Source organism: Aptenodytes patagonicus, chromosome 22, assembly GCF_965638725.1.
Source record: "Aptenodytes patagonicus chromosome 22, bAptPat1.pri.cur, whole genome shotgun sequence".
In the NCBI taxonomy this organism is placed as follows: domain Eukaryota; kingdom Metazoa; phylum Chordata; class Aves; order Sphenisciformes; family Spheniscidae; genus Aptenodytes; species Aptenodytes patagonicus.
The window spans coordinates 7,239,925-7,263,037 of record NC_134970.1 but is presented as its reverse complement, the minus strand read 5'-3'; the positions used below and the strand labels follow the sequence as shown (position 1 = coordinate 7,263,037).

General features: G+C 50.1%; 1 protein-coding gene across 4 annotated transcripts in view; it reads left to right on the top strand.

The window, feature by feature from the left end:
- The window catches only part of LGR6 (leucine rich repeat containing G protein-coupled receptor 6), a 148,578-nt gene that overhangs the window by 124,015 nt on the left and 1,450 nt on the right, over positions 1-23,113 (top strand). For 2 of the 4 annotated variants that reach the window (XM_076357803.1, XM_076357801.1), the window contains 11 exons: positions 1,488-1,559; positions 2,787-2,858; positions 4,013-4,081; positions 5,048-5,119; positions 8,215-8,280; positions 10,821-10,892; positions 12,517-12,588; positions 13,321-13,446; positions 15,580-15,722; positions 16,252-16,257; positions 21,215-21,295. In XM_076357803.1, the coding sequence (XP_076213918.1) occupies positions 1,488-1,559; positions 2,787-2,858; positions 4,013-4,081; positions 5,048-5,119; positions 8,215-8,280; positions 10,821-10,892; positions 12,517-12,588; positions 13,321-13,446; positions 15,580-15,722; positions 16,252-16,257; positions 21,215-21,295 (851 nt within the window). Of the gene's footprint in view, positions 1-1,487; positions 1,560-2,786; positions 2,859-4,012; positions 4,082-5,047; positions 5,120-8,214; positions 8,281-10,820; positions 10,893-12,516; positions 12,589-13,320; positions 13,447-15,579; positions 15,741-16,251; positions 16,258-21,214; positions 21,296-23,113 lie in introns of all 4 variants that reach the window. The other 2 variants (XM_076357800.1, XM_076357802.1) reach the window with 2 other exon arrangements.

Genomic DNA, 23,113 nt, shown 5'->3' with positions numbered 1-23,113 from the left:
AGCATTCCCCAATGGAGAGTGACCAATAAAGCATCACGTGTGCTCTGACTTGGGGATACCACTGCGGTCCAAGCCTTTCTTTTATCTTTCACAGCCCTCTCTACTATGCACATAAAAGCAGTTTATCCCCTCAATTTCCATCAGCTCTAATCACCTCACCATCAGCCTCTGCACCATGGCTGGTGGAGGCAAGTGGGAGATCGACCATCAGGCTTGGAGCAGGCTCTTCCTGCAGCTCTTCATTCTCATGTGGCATTTGATGAACTCAAAGTCCATCTGATCTCCAGCTACTTCTAATGTCCGTTCCCCAGCTTGGGACCACAAGCATGGACTTATCTGTCTTATTGCGAGGCCATGGCTTCTGCAGGCCCTGTGCCACCTCCTCTGATGTGCAGAAACTGTTTGATCTCCCTTAGGACAAATTTATAATAGGGAATTACAAAAGTTTATGGCCATTTTAGTGGCTAGCTCTCTCTCCTCTAACCGGTCAGCCTGGAAGACACTAAAAATGGGAAACCATCCCACTTAACACCCACAAAGGTAGAAGCCCATCTTAATGGGGTCAAGTCGAGCTGATGTGGATCCACAGTTCCTGTGAACCCTAAGACTGTGTCACACTGGCGACAGGCTGGGGTGGGACAAAAGCACCTGCTTTGGTGCTTCTGGGAGGCTTGGAGTAAAAATCTGACACTACTTTTTTCTTTTACTGGAAGAATTTCTTGTCAAGAAGATTTCTCAGATCAGACCAGATATCATCATTACTCTGACATTCAAAATGAGAATAAGATCCTTAATCCACTTTGAGATGGCTTTTGAAATGCCCATCACTAAATAAGAGGCAAATTTCAAAGAGCCATCCAACTAATCACTCACACAGACTGCTCAGGGATTAAACAACCTGGGCATCACCCAGAGCCTGTCTTGGTCCTGGACACAGGATCCCGTGGCTTTGATGTACAGGAGATCAGACTGTGGCCACAGAGCTCTCTTCTGCTACAAAAGTTTGCTGATAGCAAATTTTCTAAAGCTTAACCAAAAATATCACAGCTAGATCTACAAATACTTTCAAGTCACATGGGCCAATAATTCATGGTAGGTTGCACTCTGGTTAACAGCTGTGGAGCTATAATGGAGACCACCCATAAAAACTGTAATTCCTGGAGGGTATAAAATAAGCGTGTTTTGTTTGCTCCTGTTTCCTGACCTGTAAAGCGTTAAACCTTAAGTCCTTGTATTCTTGGTGGGTTCAGTAGAGTGACATATGGAGCACCAAGCTATACACAGAGTAAACGCAGCAGAATGAGGGCTCTGTCCTGCCAAAGGACAGACTTTGTTCACTTGCTGGGATGATGCTACAGCTGGAACAGAGCCTACACCTCCTATTTTATGTGTTTTGAAGGCTCTCTGCCTTTAAAAGTGTTGAGGAAAGAAGGTCTCTCAAAGCCTTTCTCATCCATTAATGCCAAGATATTTGTTTCTCCCAACAGCGGTTTTCATAACAACAACATCAAAGCAATTCCAGAGAACGCATTTGTTGGGAATCCCCTCCTCCAGACAATGTAAGAAAATTAAACAATGTTTCCTAAATCTTTATATCCCCCAGAAAGGGGCATTTCCTGATGTCTTTGGTTGGGATTTCTGACAGTTGTCAGCATGACCGCAATTTGACATTTGTTGTATATGGGCCAACGCAAGCTGAAATTAGCTCCTTCTCAGCTACACCTCAGGTTTTTTGCCATGGATTCTCCTTTCCCCACAGCTGAACTTTGCTGCAGTACAGGCTGAAAACAATGAAAGAACAATATATGGGTGGTCTGCATGGAAATCTTGCTCTGCATAACAGGATTTTCTAAGCCCTGGTTGACATCTGCCAGTGTTTATTCCTTGTGTTTAGAAAAGCTGCTAGTCAGCTACAGCAGTAGCTATATGTGTTGGGGAGCTGGGACACCAGATCATTGTGTGTCTACCCCAGACCCATGGACCTGAAGTTCTGCAGATAAATACATCCAGTTGACAGCTCATTTCCCCTCTGACCCAGACACAGGTAGAGATTTTTGGACAGTTCTTCCCTGAACCACACTGATATTGGAAATCATGGCAAGCGACAAAAGCTCTGCTTGGCCAGTCTGGGACTTAAGTTATAGAAATACCAACATCTGGAAAGCTATGGTGACACTGGCTGAAAACAGTCACTGCTCCAGTCAAAACAAACCAGCCTCATCCCCATCTTCCTTGGGCACCATCCTTGGAGTGACGTGGGAGTGGGACACATCCAGAATACTCATGTCTCCATTGGATCTGCCCATCTAAAGTCTTTCACCGTCAGTGGGGGGAAAGTGCTTCTTGTAGGAGGTGATTCAACTCCTCCTAAAGCTAGTTGGATCCCAGAAGAGTTCATTTCTCTCCACTGACTGTGACAAGTAGGAAAGATGCTGCTGCTGTGGATATGCAAGATCAGAGGAGGTGTCATCAAGTGCAAGGTGTTTCCCAACAGGGTTACAGCACTATAGTAGGGCTGAAGGAGGGCTTTGCATCTTTCTAGCCTGCCTGGTTCAGCAGGACCCTAAAGGGGCCTTTCAGAGCAGCAGGAGACCTCAGCTGTACCAATGTTCAGCCAAAACAGGCTAGTGGGAGAGCCTGGGGTTATCTGGAAAACAAAGGTTCCTCACAGGATAGCCAGCACCTCCTACATGGCTTACTACTAGTTGCTCCAAGGCTCTTGACCTGTAATAGCTTCTTCTCTTCATGCGCAGCAGAATCTGACCGGTTACTCATTTCCTTTGCAGCCATTTTTATGACAATCCCATCCAGTTTGTTGGACAGTCTGCTTTCCAGTACTTGCCAAAGCTCCACACTCTGTAAGTTCACCAAGCACATCCTCATAGAGGTAACACATCCAAGCTCCAAGCCCTGTGAGCTGGACACCTTAGTGGCCTTCTCCCTTCCTCTTTTCTAGAGCCCTTGTGCCAACAGAAGACCATGAGGCCACTCTTCTGGCCAGCCCCAAAGGCAGTGAGCCAAGGTGTAGACACTGCAGATGTTTTCTGCTGAGGAAGAATAATTTTGAGAAAGGCATTTCTGAGGGAGCAATTCATTCCTCCTGCCCACCTAGCTGACAGGCACTGGAGTCTTCTAGGGTCTCCACAGCTGCATCAGCACCAGCAAAGACCACACTCACAAGTGCCACTACGTCTGCTGCATGCTGCTCAAGCAAGCCCTGCACTGTTGTGCAGTTGCCCAAACACAAGGCTGCTGAAGGCATCTGCCTTCCTCCACAAGATGGAGAAGCAGAGGAACACGTGTCCCATAACACCAACACCATGGCACAAATAGTCTTACTGGGCAGCCAGTGGTGACAGTGCTTCCTTCACATGTATGGCCCTAAGCCTGCTCCAGGGCCACCACCATGTGGTGGGCACCATCTGGACCAGAACGGCTGCTCCACATTGGCTGAACTGGACTGGCTGGCTTTTCAGCTAACCTGTTGTGGCACAGCATTAAATATTGAGGCAGAGGCAACCTCAAAATCTCCATTTATAAGCCTCACCCAGCCTCCCACTGCAGGAACACACACTCAGGCAAATAAAATAAATCCTTCAAAATACCCATACATTCTTTAGCTCCAAATGCATAGACTCTGGGAGGCTTGGGTGGGATGCCCTGCTAACATTCCCCATGGTAATTGTTTGGGGTTTTTTATTTAATTTGGGTAGAGATCATGCCAAGAATGTCAGTGGCTGGGGGAGGGTCTGAGCTTGCCAAGCCTCCTTGCATAGAAATGCCCAGCTCTGGCTCACTGTATCTGCACTGCGTGAGACGTCTGCTCCACCACCCAGCTGGCAGTGGCACGCTGATGAGAGGGGCGCCTTTGGATCTGAGCCTCTGATCCAACACACACATTTGGGTGTGAGGAAGCAGATTTGCCACCATGGCTGATGGGTCTGGGACCTTGGGCAGCTGCACTTGCTTCCAGGTCCTCTGTCCACCTCGCTTCACCCTCATTTCTCCGCAGGTCGCTCAATGGTGCAACGGACATCAGAGAATTCCCAGACCTTAAAGGCACCACCAGCCTAGAAGTTTTGTGAGTGGCAACTCTCTCCCTTTTACCCTGCTATTTGTGCTCTTCCTCCTTCAAGGCGGTCCAGGCTGTTTCAGCGAGGACAACTTTCACAGTGCTGTGCAGTTGGTTGTCTTCAGCTCTGCCTCTCCCTGGTCACTCACCTCTCTGCTTCGTTTCACCCCTGTGGCTCCTGAAAGCAGCTTTCCTCTCCGTGAGTTGCTCTCTCGGTACTGTTGAGTGTGCTCCAATCTTCTTTTTTTTTTTTTTTTCTTCCTTCCCTTCTGCATCTGTGAAGGAACGAGCCTTTGGGTGCAGTGCTTCAGCATGGTCTGCTGAGACCCAGTGTCTCTGCCCATCCTGGGAGCAGCACTGGCAGTGCAGTGCAGTGCAGGAAACATTTGCCACCCAGGCTGGGGGCACCTAGAACTGCTCTGGTCCCATCCTCACACCACCAGACCCAGGAGAGCAGGAGCTTGGAGGACATGCTGCCTCTGGCCACCCACAGTTCTCCTCTCTAGGGCACTGGTCCACACGCTGTGCCCAAACTGGGAGCACAGCTGAGCACCCCAGCCCAGGAGTGTGACCTAGCCGTGCCTTGCCTCAGGGACACAGGGACACACCATCCATCCCCCATACATGGGTTTCTGAGGCAGTCGTGGCTCCAGGCAGATCACCAGTCTGGACAATGGGGAACTGGGACAGCAGAGCATGCCACGGAGGGCACTGCCACCTGCCCTCGACCAAGGACAGCAGTGAATTCAGAACTCAGCAGCATCCCAGAATTTCTTATAGGCACATTCACCTTTACCAGGTCCAGCAGCAGTGCCCGTTTCCAAATCAGTTTCTGTTTCTCTCCAGGTATTTCGTTATCCCATTGATATTGCCTCTCCTGCCACCATCTGGGACCAGTAGCTGGGCTTGTGGGTCACAGAGTCTGTGCGCTGGCTCTCAGTAACATCATTTCTTCTCTCTCCTCCACTCCTTTAGGACCTTGACCCGGGCAGGCATCCATTTACTCCCCAGAGGGATGTGCCAGCAGCTGCCCAGCCTCCGAGTCCTGTGAGTAACACATTTCTCTGTCCTGCCTGGTCTTTAGAAAAGTGCCATCAGAAACCGGGTTTTCTTCTTGTCTAGCTCAGGGGGGAACACCAGCTATGGAAGACCATCCTGTGGTTCTTGTTCCCATTATATTTTCCATGCAGAAGACACCGCCTGCTTAGGCACTACATTGAGCTCTGCATGCTCTTGAACTTGCTTGCTTCATCCCAGCGTGATGCTCTGGACTCAGGGCTGCAAGCACATCCACATTTGCCTCCTCCTTGCTCTGCGCCAGTGGGAACTGTCTGCCCCATGCAAGGAGGGTAGAGAGGGTGCAAAGAGCGGTGGGTAAGAACGGCAGCAGCATTTCAGAGCTCCTAGCTATACACAGCACAACAGCCAGGGGTAAATCACATTCACGCAACGCCCTGCCCCAATGTTGGCTTGCTGCAGTTGGAGCTCCAGCAAGGGCCATCATCTGGAGAAAGGATCCTGTTCACATCCCGGGAGGGGACAGGCCCGACCTGATGGAGACCCGCAAGGCCACATGGCCATGGCCCCTCACGTGGTGCAGCAGTGCCAGATCAGGGTTTTGCTCGGAGTCTCTAAGTTGCTTTTGGCTCTACCTGCTTGGCAAGGCACTGGATGATGGTGAGTGGGGGGGGTGTGCTTTTTTCTTTAACTTGGTACGTGATGAAATCAGCATCTCGGAAAGACTCCTGCATCTCCTCAGGAATCACACCCCTCGTTCTTGAGATCCCCAACTTTGTCTGCATCGTAGACATCCTCAGGAAATGAGTCATGAGCCAGATTTATACAAGTTTGCAGCCTTAGGGCAAGCAGGAGGCTTCCCTCTCATCAGTCTTTATACAAGCAAGCTGAAAATGAAAACAAGTTTGTTCCAGGAAAGCAACAGGAGTGAATTCTTGATCACAGAAATTGGAAACAAGAGAAAAACATAAAAATAAAAGAACACAATTTGTAACTTAGCAGATCATGGCATTTTGGCTCCAGCTGTCCCTGTAGGGAAGATCTCTCATCTTTACACATCTGGACCAATTCAATGGACATCTTGCCACGAAAGTGTAGCCTTTGGAATGGCCCAGGCTGTAGGGTCCCAAGCGCTCTGTTTATGTTTGCAAGTTATCAAGACTGTAAACCTTCGCAGCAAAGCCTGTTCTTCTTGCCTGCCCCCTCCTTGTGGGAGAGTTTTACTGGGACACCCCATCTTGTTCCTTGTTCCTTATTCCTCTTTCCCAGTTAATTTTACTGACATTAATTGCATTGCTTTCAGAGTTTGGAGAGAGAGTATGTGGGCCAATGTTTGTGCATGTTTACATCTCTCTTGCCTTTGAAATGCGTTGGCCTTCTGTCCCCGCAGAGCTAGTGGTTGTTCTCGCTGCTTTCCCGCACTTTGCCAGCCCCTTGGCAGTTCGTCAGGTTGACATTACAACTGCGACACATCTGAACACAGATGATACAGTTAACGCCACATTTCTGGCCTCCTACTGCTCACACCACCCTGCAGATTTTCTGCAGAGATCTTGCAGGGGGGCTGTAAGAGCCACCACAGGGGCGTGAGGCTCGCGGCTGTGCTGCGACGCCGGTCTGTGCATGGGCACTGAGCCCAGCACACCCAGGCAGGGCAGCCTTGCCAAGCTTGAGCTTGGCATCAACCCGACATCATCCTGTTGTTTTGGCCCAGAGCTTCTGCTCAGGGCACAGATTTGTCTTTCCTCTCAAGCAGAAATAGATGAAACTTCCCTGAGCAGAGCTGAAGGCCCTTGATGCCACCAGTACCTTCATCCTGGTGTGTCCACAACACAGCATCAGTGACTGAGGCTGCTCTGCTGGTAGATACTGGGCTGCATCTGGTTACACTTGCTCTGAAGGAACCAGAAATAACTCCTGGGGCTGCGTTCTCCCTCCATCACTGCCTAGCTAAGCCACCGCCCTGTCAAGTCCAGTGGATTGACACAAGGACCAGGGAAAGGTGACTGATCCTCTCTCCATACTGGGTGACAGTCTCCAGAGCCAAGCACAAAACTTTTGTTTGCTTTTCCCTCCCTCTTCCTCCCCGCCATGGAAAACTGGTGGAGAGGGGGTTAGCAAAAAAAATAAATAATTGAAATGTTTTAGCAGCAACTTATTGGCAGAAAGATGGAAACTGAGTTTGGAAAGTCGGCAGAGAGGCCACATACAAAACTTTACCCTGGGGCAAATTTCCCTTGAACAACCACAAATCCAGCCTCTGCTGGTGTGGGAAAGAGCTGATTTTAAGCATTATTCCTTACCCAGCCCATTTCAGTTTTAATAAATTCACATTAAGCTGTGCCAGGGTAGGTTTTCCTCTGACTACCAAGTCACTCTACCCTGGATGCTTACATGACACTGGGCCATGAAACAGTGGGAACAGGAGTTTGCTAGGAATTGCTTTCAAGTGACAACACTTCAAAGAATGGCGACCTGAGGTTTTCACAGTCCGTAATGTCCTGTACCAAATCCCTGCCAGTGCCACAACCCCTTCCTTAACCCTGGGGAGAAGCCAGGAAAGACCTAATGGAGAGCAGGCAATGGGCAGTTGGGTTTCCTGCACCAGGAAGGAGGCAAGGCAGCTGGCTGGCTGCTCTGCTGGCCAAAACCTCCCCAGGCTCTGCAAGCACATCTGCAGCTTTTGTGAGCTCCCCCATCCACAACAGCAGGATGAGAGCTCTGGCACAAACACCTCTCTGCTTTGCCCACAGAAAAGCAAGGCTGTGCACAGCAGAAGCTGGCATGGATGCATTTCACAGCTGACTTGGGGCTGGGGAGGAAAAGCCTACCCCAGCTGTAGAAGCAGCTCCGTCAGTCTGCAGCTTGTGCTGGAGGGAGCTGGGCTGGGGCTGGATGAGTAGGTAAACCACCAAGCAATCCTTGCCTTGCACAAAGATGCTCAGAGCAAGCATCAGGTGTGTGCAGAGTGGAGATCCCCCTCACCTGGGGTTGCTGCTCTCTGCATCTGTGCAAAATGGAAGTCAGGTCATCCCCCTCTCCAGCAATATCTGCTTTCCAAGGGAGGGCTCAGGGGCACCCGCTTTTGATGTCCTAACGTTACTGTACTGGTCCTTCCCCTGCAGAGAACTGTCACACAACCAAATTGAAGATCTGCCCAGTTTCCACCGGTGTCAGCGTCTGGAGGAGCTGTGAGTAAAGAGATGCCCTTGCTTGCACCATGGTCTGGGGGAAAAGGGCTGTTTCGGGGAGAGGGGCAGTTCCCACACACAAAACTCAACCTTAACCAAGCGCTGGGAAAGCTGAGCATTATAACTCACTATTTGGACTGCAAATGGACCAGAGCTCCGCTCTTTGCCCCTGTGCAAATACAGAATAAAAATACATCCTCTGTGCATAGGAGCTTAATTCACTCAGGTCTTTTCAGAGGTCCCAGCCACAGCAAACAGAAGTAGGACATGGCAGCACTGAATTTTACTTCACTAACTCAAGCCTCAGTGCGAGCTAATCAAGAATAGGGTTTATCTATACCACAAATGTCTTCTGCTTCAAGGAGGGGTCCCATGCCATGGGCACAAAGCAGCTCTTATCCACACTGCTCAGGGCTAGCCCCTCCATAGAGAAGATTAATGCTTTCCTCATGTGTAGCACTTGAATTGCGTCTCCTCTGGGCCCTGGGAGGCACCTCTGTTGCTCCGAGACAGAGTTATTCATGTTCAGTTCAAAGTGTCTGGAGATCTGGCCCTACACTTCAAATCTAACAGAAGTTCTTGGCCTTTTTGAGAGAAAAAATAAAAATAATAGACTCCATGATTTTTTTATAGAATCCTGCAACCTGGAAGAATAGATGTGTGGGAGCAGCATCTCCACAAAAATACACTGGAGAGGTTGTCCCTGCTTTCTGCAGCATCCCAGCCTGGATGGCCAGACCAGTTCATCCAGCCTTAGCAAAACCAGACATTAGGACACTGTGAAATCACGTGAAAACGAGAGTTACATAGCCCTTGCTGCCTCTTCGGGAGCTCTGAGGACAAGAGTTAGAGCTGGACATATTTTTATCTAAAGTACCCCCAGGAAAATGTTTGAAAAAATAGAAAAGACATCAAAAAAAGGACAAACTTTCAGAATTCCAAACCTGTAGCTTCATGCATTGTGCCTAAATTTCTTCTTAGAATATTTTATAATATGCCAAATTCAGACTTAACATTAATATAAAAGTACAGCAAATCCCTCTTTCAGACTACTTAAGTCAGACTGACTGTGTCTTAGATTAACATTTTCTTACAAAATGAATATTTGGTCCCTTAAGCCCAAAGTTATCCTGTAAGCCCCACCCCCACCAGGCATCAGCATTCCTGCTGGGAAATATGTTGGAAACAAGTCTGGCAGTGCATGGTGGTACAGCCTGGCATGCAAACAACTTAGGTGTGCCAGTCACCCTGCTGTAACTGCCAATGTGCAGGTTTTTACCTGCAACACACAGGTGGTCCCTCGCAGCTAAACATCCTTGAATTATTTTTCACCAGCTTGCTCCAATACCCCTTCTTCCCAAGCTCCACCTCTCCCACTCAGTGAGACCCCCAAATTTGTGCACAGAGCTTCCCATGGCCCTCACCTGAAATCTTAACTAGAAGTAGGAGCGATGCCTTCTTGGCTACGTGGGGCATTGAGAAACCAGCAGTAGAGCAGATATGAGACCCTCAAGCCCCTGTCTCTGAAACGTGAACGTGTGGCCAAATACCAGCTGAGAGATGACAGCCATCATGTGCAGGTCCTTGTGTGAGATGAGTCAAGATCACTTCTGAGTCTAAAGGCAGGTTAGCTATCCAACAAACACCCTGGGGTATTTTGTATATTGTAGGTAGAGCACTAGGCAGTGGCTGTCTCCCCTTGGAGAAGGTCACACATCGAGGAGACCACTTCTGCAGGTCTGGGAATTCATGATGGGCATTTTGCAGGAATTTTAAAAAATATTCACCATTGTTCCACACTAGGGAAAAGAAAACTGAAAAACTGTGAGTGTTTCCTGCAAAGTGGATGCTTGGATCAGTTCTGGATGTCTCTCAAGAGGCATGGGGAGTGTGTAGGTCAGTCAGCAAACACTGCGTCAGCTCTTACCCTGCTCCCTCCCCTATCCCAGGGAGTGCAGGAGGCTGCTGGAAGGCAGGTGTGCAGGGGCTGAGGCACTTTATGAAAATACACATGCAGAATGTGGATGGTGGGTTCAGCAACACATCAGGATACTTCTTCATGAAAAGCTGAGATGCCTTCAGCCCTCAAACCCCCTTCGTCATCACCAAGGCAAAGGGCAGCACCGTATAGTCCTTCCTGAAGGGTCACACAGAGCTGTTTGCCGACTTACCAGATCCAAGCTCTCCTCTTTTGCTCTGGACAAAGCGTTTGCAGGCTCACAGTGGAGCAGAGTGGGAAATCAGTGTGGCTTTGGAGATAATGGGGCACCTTTAACCACCGCACATCAATGGCACCTTAATGTGCCATGATGGCATCAAAAGGAGAGGCTGTCTGAGCCCTGCAGCTGCCCATAGGACAGAATGGCTTTGAGCTGGTTTGTTGTTCATCCTGTTTACCCCTTGGAATAAGAGTAGGTCTCCCAAGTTCGAATGACAACTTCCACTGTGACAGTTTGCATCTGCTGCCATGGGACAAAAATCCCTACAAAGTATGAACACTGCCTTCAGCTATTTTCTCAAACCAGTTTCTGTTTTTTCAGTGGTCTCCAGCACAACAGGATCCATGAAATCAGAGCAGACACCTTTGTGCAGCTGATGGCCCTGCGCTCCATGTAAGTCTTGTCTGGCAGGGGGAATGACTGGGCTTTTTGCTGGGGGAAGGGGAACCGTGAGCACCCAGCCAGGCTGATGTGGTTTCCCAACCCCACTCCCTCTGCCTCTGCTGGGAGGCTTTGCTGTCCAGTCCCTCTTCCACTTCCCCTTACAAAAGAACTGGGCACAAACCTTCTGCCTGGCTTCCCTTCTGCATGCAGACACACCCTGTAAATAAACTCATTACCCGCCAGGCATGCGGACACGCCACACCACATGCTCTAACCACACGCTGCAACTCGTATGTCGCACAGCACACATTACGGACACCTGCCTCCTAAATGCCCACGCAGACATGGACTCGTGGCGGGGATTTGCCACGGTGTGCATGAGCTCTAGCACCCCTTTCCTTACACATGCTAGTCCTGGGCCGTGCACTCCTGGAACATCCGTGCAGACCATCCCGTTCGATTTGGGACTGTCTCCCCACAACTCAAAAGCATATGTTAGATGTATTAAGTGCACACAAGCATGCACAATATCATACACGCATAATGACCTTGCAGTAGACAGCCCACTCAAGTGCTCGGCACCTTTGAGAAGCTAGTAAGGCTCTGCAGGGCGTGATTCTCCCTGTGACATGTGGGAAGAGCCCTCCAAGTGCTGACGGTCTTTATTTACTGTTCTGTTAGGAAGTGAACTGAATAGCACAAAAGTTTTTTCCCATGGTGCAGCAATTTGAGTGTCATTTAATAGGCCAGCATTCTAGAGATCCCATGAGTGTCGTGTACACCATGTTTGTAACCGCACAGGAACACTCACGTATTACATGTAACGCTACAGACAAGTATGCAAATAGGAGCATGCTGCTGCCACGCTGTAGTCACACAAACATACAGCTGAGCATGTAAGCTCTAGCATTTGCCTTTGGGTATGTTCTGGGTCCCTGTGGGAAGGATCCAACTCACCCAACTTTCGCCTTCTGCAGTGAGACACACACATCTGGGCAGGCACCCCTGGCTTCCTTCAGAGCTGGAGAGATGTAGATACATGTAGGAGACTGCTCATGTAGCCAACCTTAGGAGAAGAAATGCTTCTTGATATACAGGTTCCTCTCTGCTGATGACGGAGGGAGATGAGCCCTCTAGCTCAGATGGAAGCAGAGCTTATTGAGGAGCCTCAAGGAATCCTCCCCAAAAACAAGCCAACTGTACATGACAGGAGACACTCTTGGTTCGCCTTCCACACAGCTCCTGACCCCCTTTGCCCTTGCCTGGGCACCCAGTAGTGTGACCACATCAGGGATGCTCTGGCACTAAGACATAACCCGTCTAATGCTCTGAGGTTTAGCATGCTAGCATTAAAGCTCCAAATTTACAGAAATGAACCCAAAAAGGAACCTTTCCCATTGGTCTCAGTAGAGGAGCTCCTGCAAGGCAAACTCTTGTGCCCTCTGTTAGAGACCACCCATATATAGACCCAAATGTATTTGTCTCCAGGGAGCTGCAAGGAGACAGAACTTGCTGCCGACCAAGGGGCTACAGATCCCACATTGGCTCGCATCGAACCCCTTGACCAGGCTGGTGTCAGCAGCTTCACTGTCCTGCTCTGCACCCCTCTTACTGGCATGTCCTTGCCTTGCAGAGACCTGAGCTGGAATTACATCCAGTTTATTCACCCTGAAGCCTTTGTGACCCTGCACTCGCTCACCAAGCTGTAAGTTGCAACGGTATTTCTTTCACAGTGGGCCATGGACAGCAGGTATCTGAGGACCTCAGACTGATTCCCCAAGCTACGGGGACACCTGGCATTTAGATATCAGAAGGGTGCAGTGCTGAGGTGCATGTCTCAGCGCTGACATGGGCAGACCAAATCCCAAGCTTTCCTATCAATATTAGAGGGATGATGAGAGTGCAGAAGAGGCCATCTTCAAGATGGTTTCACCCTGAATACTTAAGCCAGTACCTCCGCTTTCTGATGCTTTCATACCTGCCTTCAATACCTTTATGAAAGATCAGCATGATAGACCATTTCAGCAAGAGTCATCATAGACCATCTTTGCTGGCTCTGGAGGGGTCCCCAGTCCTCAGCCCCCTCACCAAGACTCTCGGGTATTTTATGAGCTGGGAGCTGCAATCATACCTGCCCTATTATGGGGGAAGTGGTGGGGGAAGAGACACATGGGGCAGACATGTGCACAGGGAGGTAGATACCACCCAGAGCTTTAAGCGTGGGCATTAATCCCTGCCCCTCATTTCCTCCAGGGACAGCAGTATCAATCCATTTATCTTCAGAGGATCCTGGTCCCCATGCAGCACCCAGCCCCATTTCAGCATCGCATTTAAGGGAGCAATCAAGGCAGGCAGCACGGCTCTCCAAGCCTCTGCTTGGCAGAGCAGAGCAGCAAAACCCTGACTGCGGTCTCCCTCTCTGCTTTCCCTTCATCAGGGACTTGACTGATAACCGGCTGGTGACGCTGCCTCTGGATGGTTTGGGTGGACTGACCCATCTGAAGCTTCAAGGCAACCCCGCTCTCTCCGAGCCCTTCACCAAGGAGAGCTTCCCCAAAATGAGGTACTGGTGGTGTTGGCTCTTTCACTTCTGGCGCTCAGCACAGCCTGTATTTGCTTATAGCAATCAGCCTCCTGTTTACCTTGTTTATCTCATGCTTTCCTCCATCCTTTCAGGCCAATAGGTTGAGGAAGCTTCATCTGCTGCTAACGCGTCTCATCTTTTAAAGTCTTCCACGGGAGAGCAGTGATGCGCTCCCGGGCCCGCTGCCCCCACCCCAGACACACACACAAGTGGAAAGCATGGAGCAGGCCCAGCTCAGGGCTCCTCTCAGTGGAAAACATTCCCAGAAGCCAGTCCTAGCTAACGACATCCAGCTTTCCTTCAGTAAACTCTGTTTGTGTGGCCGTGTCTTGTCTGCTATGGATTAATGAGGAGCCTGAAGGGGTCAAACTGAGCAAGACGAGGCTGCAAAAGGCTCGGAGTGCAGTGCTGCACTGCAGGCTCTGGCTCTCCTGACCCTCCCTCAGTGGTGGGTCTCCAGTGTGGCACCTGCCCTCAGGCTGAGGGGCCCATGGTCCAGATGATGCAAATTCCCCTGAGGTGAAGCCATCTTTTGCTTGGGTCTCCCAGGTAGTTCCTTTGGAGCCAAGGATGCACGAGCTGATGCTCCCACTTATCCAGTACAGGTTCCCAAGGCTGGAGCTTCTCAAATTTAGACACCCACTGCTGGGGTCACAGGCCACTGCACCAACATTGGCCTTAATAGCTCAGGTCCAAGGAAAAGTGTGGAGCTCTCACTTTGGTCTGCCTCAGCAGTGGTGCCTGCAGAGATTTCTCTTCTGACTTTTTTGACTCATCATAGCTGGGATCTGCTGCATGACTGGTTTCCAAATGCAGGGGATACCAGAAGCTTCTGGAGGGCTTTCCACACCCAGGATGGCAGTCCCTTGTGCAAAGCGGGTCAAGTTCAGCACTTCCAGGGGCATTCCTCCTCTAAACTAATTCCATTGACATCTGTGGAGCTGGTTTGGATTTGTACCAGAGAGACTGAGTCTGCAGGAGTGGTTCATTGAACCACGCCAGGCGACGGACCCATTAACTTTTCCTAAATTTTGGGGTACTGCCATTAAGTAGTCTTATTCTTGGGGCATATGTCTGGAGGAATCATCTGAGAACAGTTCTTAGCCATCCTGGGAGGATCTGTACCTCCCTACCACCTTTCAATAATAGGATTTAATTTGGAGCTTACAACAGGAAGCAAGCTTGTATACAGAGTTTCCATAGCCTCCCGGGGCTCAGCCAGAAATGTTTGGGAACTTAAAACAAAAGCATATTTTTAGAATATAGAGTTTCACCATATTTACTGATCTTGTCAGAAGACCTTAATTGTCTGGAAAACCTGAGGTTCCTTTGCCTTCATCAGCAGTCTTCCTGACTTCCAGCAAAGAAGCAAGAGTTTGCTGTCTTTGAAGGAAATGCAGCTGCTGACTGATAGCCTGGTATTTCATCCAGATGATGTTCAGCTGCTGTTTAATTAACCTTGTAATACATGCTATAATTAACAACTAACAATTCTACTTTCAAGAAGAAATCAGACATATTAAAATAACTTGCTACACTTGAGAGACCTGAGATTTCCCTGCCGGAGCTGGCAGGGGTGAGCCACGGTCATGGAACGGGAGTTTGGAGGTGCTTCTCTGGCCTTCAGCAACTAGCAAGGGGGACCTTGCACTTGCTCAAGCTCTCAGAAAGATTCTCACCTTGAACAAAAGAAAGGATGCCCAGCAAAAAATGGCCTTGGGGTAAAAAATGAAGACTCCACATGCACATGGCATATTGCCAAAGGGCACGGTAAAGAAAGGCTAATTCAGTCTAGGGAGAACTGCAGAAAAGTTTTTAGGAATTATCGAGGAAGTTTAGTGCAGTTTCCAAACCTGGTGTTTGACAACATCCTATTGACAGACAGTGTCTTAAGCGCCAAAAGTGGGGCAGTGCAGAGACACCGTGGGGTGACTCGGGTCCACACTCTGTCCTACATGGAGTCCTTCACCAGAGCAAAGTCCTGCTCCAATGTAACCATCAACTGATAGACTGGCTTGTGTCACATGTGGAAATAAAGCAAAAAGTGCAAAGCAACGGAGAGTCAGGTCATGGAGGTGACGCACCTAAAAATTCTGCTTTCCCCCTTTGCAGAGTCCTCGAGGTACCTTACGCCTACCAGTGCTGTGCCTATGGAAGCTGCAGCAGCTTCTTCAAGATGTCCAACCAATGGGAGGCAGAAGACATGAGCCCTGAGGAGGAGGATCCCCACAAGAGGACCATGGAATTGTTTCCAGGTCATGCTGATAATCACTGTAAGTAAACTGGGCCGAATGGTGATGCAATCCTGCATTTGCAGGAGTGGTCCCACTGCCAGCCGTGGAGTTACATCTGCCTCAGGGAAGGCAGACTGATCCTTCTCCAGCTCTGGTGGCCAGTTGCTGTGAATGGGCTTCAATTAGTGTCACTGCATTGGAGAAGGAGCTGGTCTGGCGCATCCAAACCTTCACAATCAGACAGAAAGATCTGGCAGCCCTCAACAGGATGGACATGTATGCTAATTTGGCGGGAGGCTACCCAAGCCACCTGAGCAAGGTGGCTGAGGTTATATGGGACAGCTTCGGGGCTTGGCATTAGGCTTCTGGGCAATACGGAGCCTCTGGCAGGACATCAGTCTTTGTTGGTACAACATACAGAGAATGGGCCCTAGGATTAATCTGAGTTAATCTGAGTGAAGGAACTCGAAGGACTGGAACGTGCAGCTGGCTGGAGGTAAAGAGACCCATGTCCACACTCCTGTGCATATACCCTGATGCCACAGCAAAGGTCAGGGTTAGGTATGAACAAAAGGACGCGTTTGGGGAATATGATGAGCTCAGCATGGGGGCTAGCCTATGCAGGGCAGAAGTTAAAGACGAGCAGAGCCTTCTGTTCAAGAAGCAATTTATTCTGTGCTCCAAAATGCACTTCTGCATAGACCTCCATAAAATCTGTTGCACAAGGTCAGCAGACCTCCTGCACCCACAGATTCACAGCACAACAGCAGCTCCAGGCAGAAAGCTGGTGTGATCCTTTTGCAAGGGAATCTCAGAATAATGTGAAGAAAAGCATGAGCTCTTTTGCTTCCTCTGTAACTGCTGGAGAGTGGAAATAGCATTTCAGGACACAGCTTGGATGCTGCATTTGTTTATATATTTGTGTAAATACAGAGGCCACATGAACTTCCGAGGTCTGAAACGCCCTGTAGGCAAAACCACATCATGCTGTGTGTCTGTAGGAGATGGGGAGAGGGCTGAGTCCCTGAGGAGCACTTGACTCACCTGCTCCCAGGAGCACCGTGCACCCAGCTATAACCAGGGGCTCTGCAGAATCTCCTCCTGCATCCTAAGCGGGCAGGACTAGATCTGGAGCCAGATAGTGACCCAGCTTAGTTGGGTTTTCTGTGTTTCAGCAGTGGTGGGAGGCAGGATGACCCAGACACTTTATGACACAGCCAGCGAGTGAGTCACGAGCCCTGCGTCTCTGCTCCTGCCATCTGCCCTGCCCCAATCCTTCACAGACTAAGAATAAGCTTTAGCAATGTAGAAAGTCCAGCCAGGGGCTAGCAAGTGTGATTCCTACCAGCACGATGTGGCTCCTGGAAGCATGGTAGACTTGGTGGTTACACTGGGCCGACAGTACAGAGGAGCCATATGTTACCGTCATTGCTGCAGGAATTTCTTCTCAGCTGGGTCAGTTTTTCCATCATTAATGCAGCCCATACTTTAACAGTCCTTGTGCATATAGTTGGGGTGTTTGCCCAGCAAATTACAGCATCTGTGAAAAGACCTGGTTTGCAACCAGGGACCATAGTACTGCTTACAGACCTGCTCTTGCTGGGCACCAAAGCATTTGATGTCTCAAAGGATACTCTCTCCTGGCCCAGTCAGCAGATCAATGCCTCCCACAGGCTCCCAGGCCTCCAAGCCAGTCTCAGTCTCATGGATTATATGTGTGTTCACGAGATATTAGGACCAGAGGGGAATGCTGAGTGATTCTAAGACGTGCCAGATGACACTATTAGCAGCTCGTAAAGGCCCACATTTTCAGATGTTAAAGCACTGGGTTTGTCTGAAATATCAAACCACAGAGGTGCAAATGTGAAATGCACAAGAATGTCCTGCCTCACTATGCGCAGCTTTCACAGACAGCTCTCCTTACCATTCAGCGATGCATGGTCTACTCTTGACGATGAGGGTTTTGTGATATTGCTGTTTTACTGAATTAATTGTTGCTTTATTTCTGCTCCCAGTGCTTCCTTTCTGATGGCCACCAGGGGTATTTAGCTGTGTTATATGAATTTTGTAACACTTCCTCATTAAAGAGGAAAAAAGCTTCCAAACATTCCTTCCATGCGAAAGATAAAGTGGTCTCATTAAGAGAAAATAACTCGGGGCTCTGTCCCTGCAGTGTTCAGCCAGGCTCATCAGGGCGCTTGGATGCTGTGGCAGAACTTGTGAGAGGGATGGGCACGCTTCCAGATAGCCGTGTCCTCTCAGCCTTGCGTAGTGCTTCTAGGAAGGGACTGAGGAACCCTTTACAAACAAGTCCGCGGAACCTCACAGCTGGGCGGTGAAAGGCAACTTGTCCCAGGCAGCGATGTAGGGGCGAGAAATGGGTCCCCGGTGGCACAGCCCTGCTCCAGCAGCCAGCCAATGCTGCCTCCCACAGCGTGTCCCGCTCCCGCATCCAGCACCCATCCCTCAGCCGAGCCCCGCGCCCAAGGGACCGTCTGACTTCAGCCACAGAGTGCACATGGTGCCACGGACCCCAGGGCCAGCTCAGCTCTTTCCCATCCTCCCAGGGCCCCGGATGCCTGGGAACCCCCCGGACACCACCAAAGTGTGTCCGTTCACATCTGAGTAGCGGCCACCCGAGGCCCAAAGGAGTGTGGTTAGTGCATGTCTCACCACTGTCACCTTGTCACAACAGATATTTAAGGTCCCGTTTCCAAAATTTTTGGTGCTTGGGATATGCCTTGGATTATAATTGGCGGCGTTTAGCAGATACCCCCTGCCCCAGGCCCGTCCCGTGTGGCTGGGCAGCAGCCCAAAGATGGCTCGGGGGCTTGTCACACAGACATCCACCCGACACTCCCCGGCAGCTCGCTCCTGCCACCCTCCTGAAACTGGCTGCAGAGGGAGGACAGGCAAAGTGCAAGTACTACCATTGCCACGAGCCACTTCCAACACAGTCCCAGCACCCCCCTTGGGGACCACTGGTTTGAGGATAGAAAAGGATGTATTTACTTACAAGCAATGTTTGCAATAATGGAACAAAGCTATAGAAAGCGAGAACACACTTGCATGGTTATCCTCGACAATAGGACACTGCTTTACCCAGTCCAGCACCTCCATTAGCTTGTAAAGCTGACTAATTAATTTTTGCAACCATCCAGCAAACCCTGGAGGGTCCTTAGAGCTACACTTTTCCTGCTTCTGTCATTCAAGAAGGCTACTCAAGTCCCCCAGAAAGCACCTGCCCAGGCCCCTTGCAGCCACCCATGCCCTAACTCTCAGGTAGAGCACAATTATCTGCAAACCCCGCGTGGGGACTGCCCTGGGTAAGGCAGACAATACAAAAGGGGAAGAAGCATCCAGCCCCATGTTTTTTGTTCTACTCCTTCTCCAGCAATTCTCCTCCTCTCCCTCCCACTTCTGTGTTTGTACAGCCAACTGGGAACCATTTTCCATGGAAAGGGCCCTACTAGCAAAGTGGTTTTTTCCATAAGGCCTCAGAAAGCAGAGATGTTTTAGCAAAATTCAAGTAAATAAGGGCTACTTCAAAAACAATGCAGTCTGCCTTGCTAGAACACAACAGCCATTTTCTTTTCTCTACAGTTCCCAGGCTGGGAGAAGTACTGATTTCCAGCAGAGAGGCACATTTTCTGCTTTGAATCCCACTGTGCTGGCCAAGGATTGCTTTGCAATTCACACCTAGCTCAGTAGCCCAGGCAAAACAAAAGATCGCTGCCTTTACCTCATGCAAATCTTTAACCTATGCTTAAAACCAGCCTCTGTGCATTCTGGCCCTTTGAAGAAAAAAGGGATGGGGGCAGATTACACTTTAACACTACCATCGTTTGGGTGGCAGGGGGGCAGAGAAGGTGCAAGTCTCTGCATTGATTTGCGTATCGTGACTGCACATCACAGCCTCCGCACTGTGGATGGAAAAGACACTGGAGATTTATAAGACTATAAAATACAAGGAGGAAATATTTTTCCATCCCACTGTGAGTGTTTTCCTGCCAGACTCCAAAGCAGCAGTAATATTTCAACTCTTATACAGACAGATTTTTTAAATGGCATTTTTTTCCAAAGCTCACTGAAGCCGAGAAAGCCACAATGCTTGTCAGGAGCCACTAAAGATAGCATGTTATTTGTCATCATTCTTTAATCAAATAATCACAGTTGCATTTTCAAACACAAGCAGGGACCAGACCTCATGAGAGGCACCATTTCTAAGCAGAATAGGCAACTAAATCCCACTTAGGTTAGCCATATCTTCAGCACTGTGGAAACTAGCCTTCCTGGCCAGTGTCTGAGCTGCCAGCTGCACACCTGGGCACCAGCATCCATCCGTATCATCCAAGGGAGAGTTCATCCCACAGCCACAGATCCAGCTCCCTGGCTATCGGGCTGCAGCAAGCACAAAACACGTCCTTTCCCCTTCCTCCCGCCCACAGAAAACCCTCCGGAGGTCTCCACTGGGAGCAGAAGGCTGTGCTTGTGCCATGGGTGGGGATGGTGCAGTGGGACAGCAGCTGTTCTCACTGTGTCCCAGCGCTGTGAATCAGCGGTAGTTTAAGATGAACAAGGAACAAAGCAGAAAAGTATGTCTTGGATTAGATTAAGAGGATGCCATTCTCCTTGGTGATGACCTACACCTACATGCCATCGAAAACACAGCTGAGGTCTCAGCCCCTTTCTCTTCCAGCAGCTTCTCCTTCAGCCAGGGAGTCTCTGCCTGACCCTCAGGGAGCCCAAGCCTGGCTCAGGGTGCAGCTGCCAGAGTGATGGAGATGCTGGCCCAGCAGGCTGGGCTCTGAGGGCAGTGCAGTCTGGTTGCATAAACCCCACGGGATCCAAAGTCTGCAGGCATGGGCAATCAGTCTGCCTTTAAGCAAACCCAGGACTGGGAACCTCCAGGGTTAAAAACAAGGCACCACAGTCCCAAGAAATCATAGGACATAAAATAAAGCAATAAATGTTGGGTTCTCTTGTCTTTTTGCTTCTGAGCTGTTTGGTGGTGGTTGCTGACGACGAATTTCTGCTGCAAGTAGAGGCTAATGGCTCTCTTTGAACAAAGCTCCAAAGTCCTTGTTGATGAACTAATGCTGGACCAGGCCTGCCCAGAAAGCTTCCATTTAGAAGATGCATTTGAAGGCTTTGTTTTCTGTAACCACATAGGCTAGAGTATTTCTTTATTTTTAATAAAGCATGCAGGGAGGAGGGATCTGCAGTCACACAACTCTGGGATCTGGGGCTCTTACACTTCAAATGTTGGGAGTAACCTAAAACAGAGGGGTTGGCCACATTGCAACCCACCAACGTTAAAAGACCTTCTCCCTCTACAGCAGTGACTGCAGGGGACAAACTGGACACCAGCAGCTACTTTGAACCTGTGGGCTGGGAACTGGCTTGAAAAGTCTGTGTTGAGGACACGCAGTGGGAAAAGCTTCTGGCCCATCTAGCCCTGATGGCCCTGCTCGTTCTTCTCTGAGCATCATTTCTCATTGTTTTCTCCCCAGATGACCTAGAGGCAGATGACCTCCAGCTGGACCTTGAGGAATCAAAGCTGCACCCCACTATTCAGTGCACGCCAAGCCCCGGTGAGCAGCCAGGGAAACCCTTTGAACACAGCTGGGATCCACTGAGCTTCTCTAAATCCCCAGGATCCCATGACCCTTCCTGCAGTGTCTCACAGATGTGCAGATCAGAACCCTGAATGGTTGTGCTTTGGCCAAACTGGGGACAAGTGAGGAGCTTCCTTCTCCCACTCAGATGTAGCTGCCCTCCTGTGAGGAGAGGACAAGGTCATGGTAACCCTGACCAGGAGTCCCAGGTATCTCCAGCTCCTCCATCCACCAACCTGCCCGCAGTCAGACTCTTGGCTCTCAAGAAGTTCCTGTTCCCTTGCAAGACTTAGACTTTGCTTTGTCCCAGCCAGCCCAGAATATTGCATGACAAGATCTTGTCCTTGATCTCCCGATCATACTTGCAGCACTGCAAACTGCAAGGGTACTTTACTCTGTTTCCTGAGAAAGGGAGAGAAGGGAGGTGCTGGACTGCACCTAGCCACTTTCTCCTTACTTCCATCAAAAACATCCCAGCGGCCACAGGCTGGCTGGGACACAAGGAAGCTGCCTTCTGATTTTGTCCCCGTTCACAGCTCAGTGGTGTCCTACACAAGCACAGCTGAAGGCTGGAGAAGCCTGGCTCCATCCAGGCAGCTGTGGGACACTGGCAGGGATGGAGTTTTCACCACTTTTCCCACTGAGTTTGCTGCAAAAGAGACAAGAAGGAACAAGATTTTAGCAGAGGGCATGCCCTGCTGCCTGGGTACAGAGGTGGTGGCTCTCTGAGGAAAGTCAGCCAAAGACCTCCACCCCCTTTGAGCTGAACAAGCTTTCTCAGTTTCCTCTAATTTCTTTTGCTCTCTGCTGCCTAAAACTTGGCCCGTCCTGTTTCTGGTTTTGCTGAGCTCCCACCCTGAGCCCCTCACTGTAACATCTGAATCCCTCCCAGAGGCCACTGTCTCTCATTGCACTGTCTCTCCCCGCTCTCTTCTTTTTCCTTTGGCAAACAGCATCCACCACCAGTCCCCTTTTTACCCCTCCATGACCTTCCCTTCTCACTCCCCCTTCTCCCCATGTCCACCCCCCACCATTCTTTCTCCTGACATCCTCCCATGTTCTCCTTGCCCAGGCCCCTCTGTCCCTTCCCCGCTCTTCCTCCCCGCCTGCTGTCTCTCCCTCCTGCTCTAACACTTCATCTCACCTTGGCCATCCCCTCCGTGCAGAGGTCATTCATGCAGAAACAATAAGACACCACTTAGCCAAGGTCTTGAGTGTAAGGGCAGAGGCTGGCAACGTCAGAGCATCCTGCCATCTCTCACACATCTCCACACCACTAACTCCAAGATCCCAGGGGGTACGTGAGAAGGAGCAGCTAATGGCAGAGCGGCCCAAATGCCAGGCTGACACCAGGAGTGTTAGTGGGTCTGGAGTCCCACAGAAATGTGGGGCGTTATGGTCATGAGTTCCTTTGGACAAAGGCCCACCTGGAGCTCAGACTCTGCCCCCCTGAACAGCATAGGGCAGGTGAAACATGAGAGCAAAAAGGCTTTGCCACGCATATGGTCATGGGGTGGCAATGCAAGGCCCCAACCTTTTTACATTTTGGGAGCTCTGATAAGTTTGCCATTTCTCACATTTCACATATGACCTCTCCCTGCACCTTGTTTCTGCCCTGGACAAGATCTGAGAGGAGGCCCTGGTCGGCATGCCAGAGGCACCCCAGTGTGGGGACAGGAGCACAGGGGAGCTGGGACAGAGCCAAGAGGCAGCACTGCTGCCATTCTGCTGCAGAAGAGGGCAGGCAATGTTGCATGCTCCTTTCCAGCCCTCAGCATTCAACAGGCAAGGGGC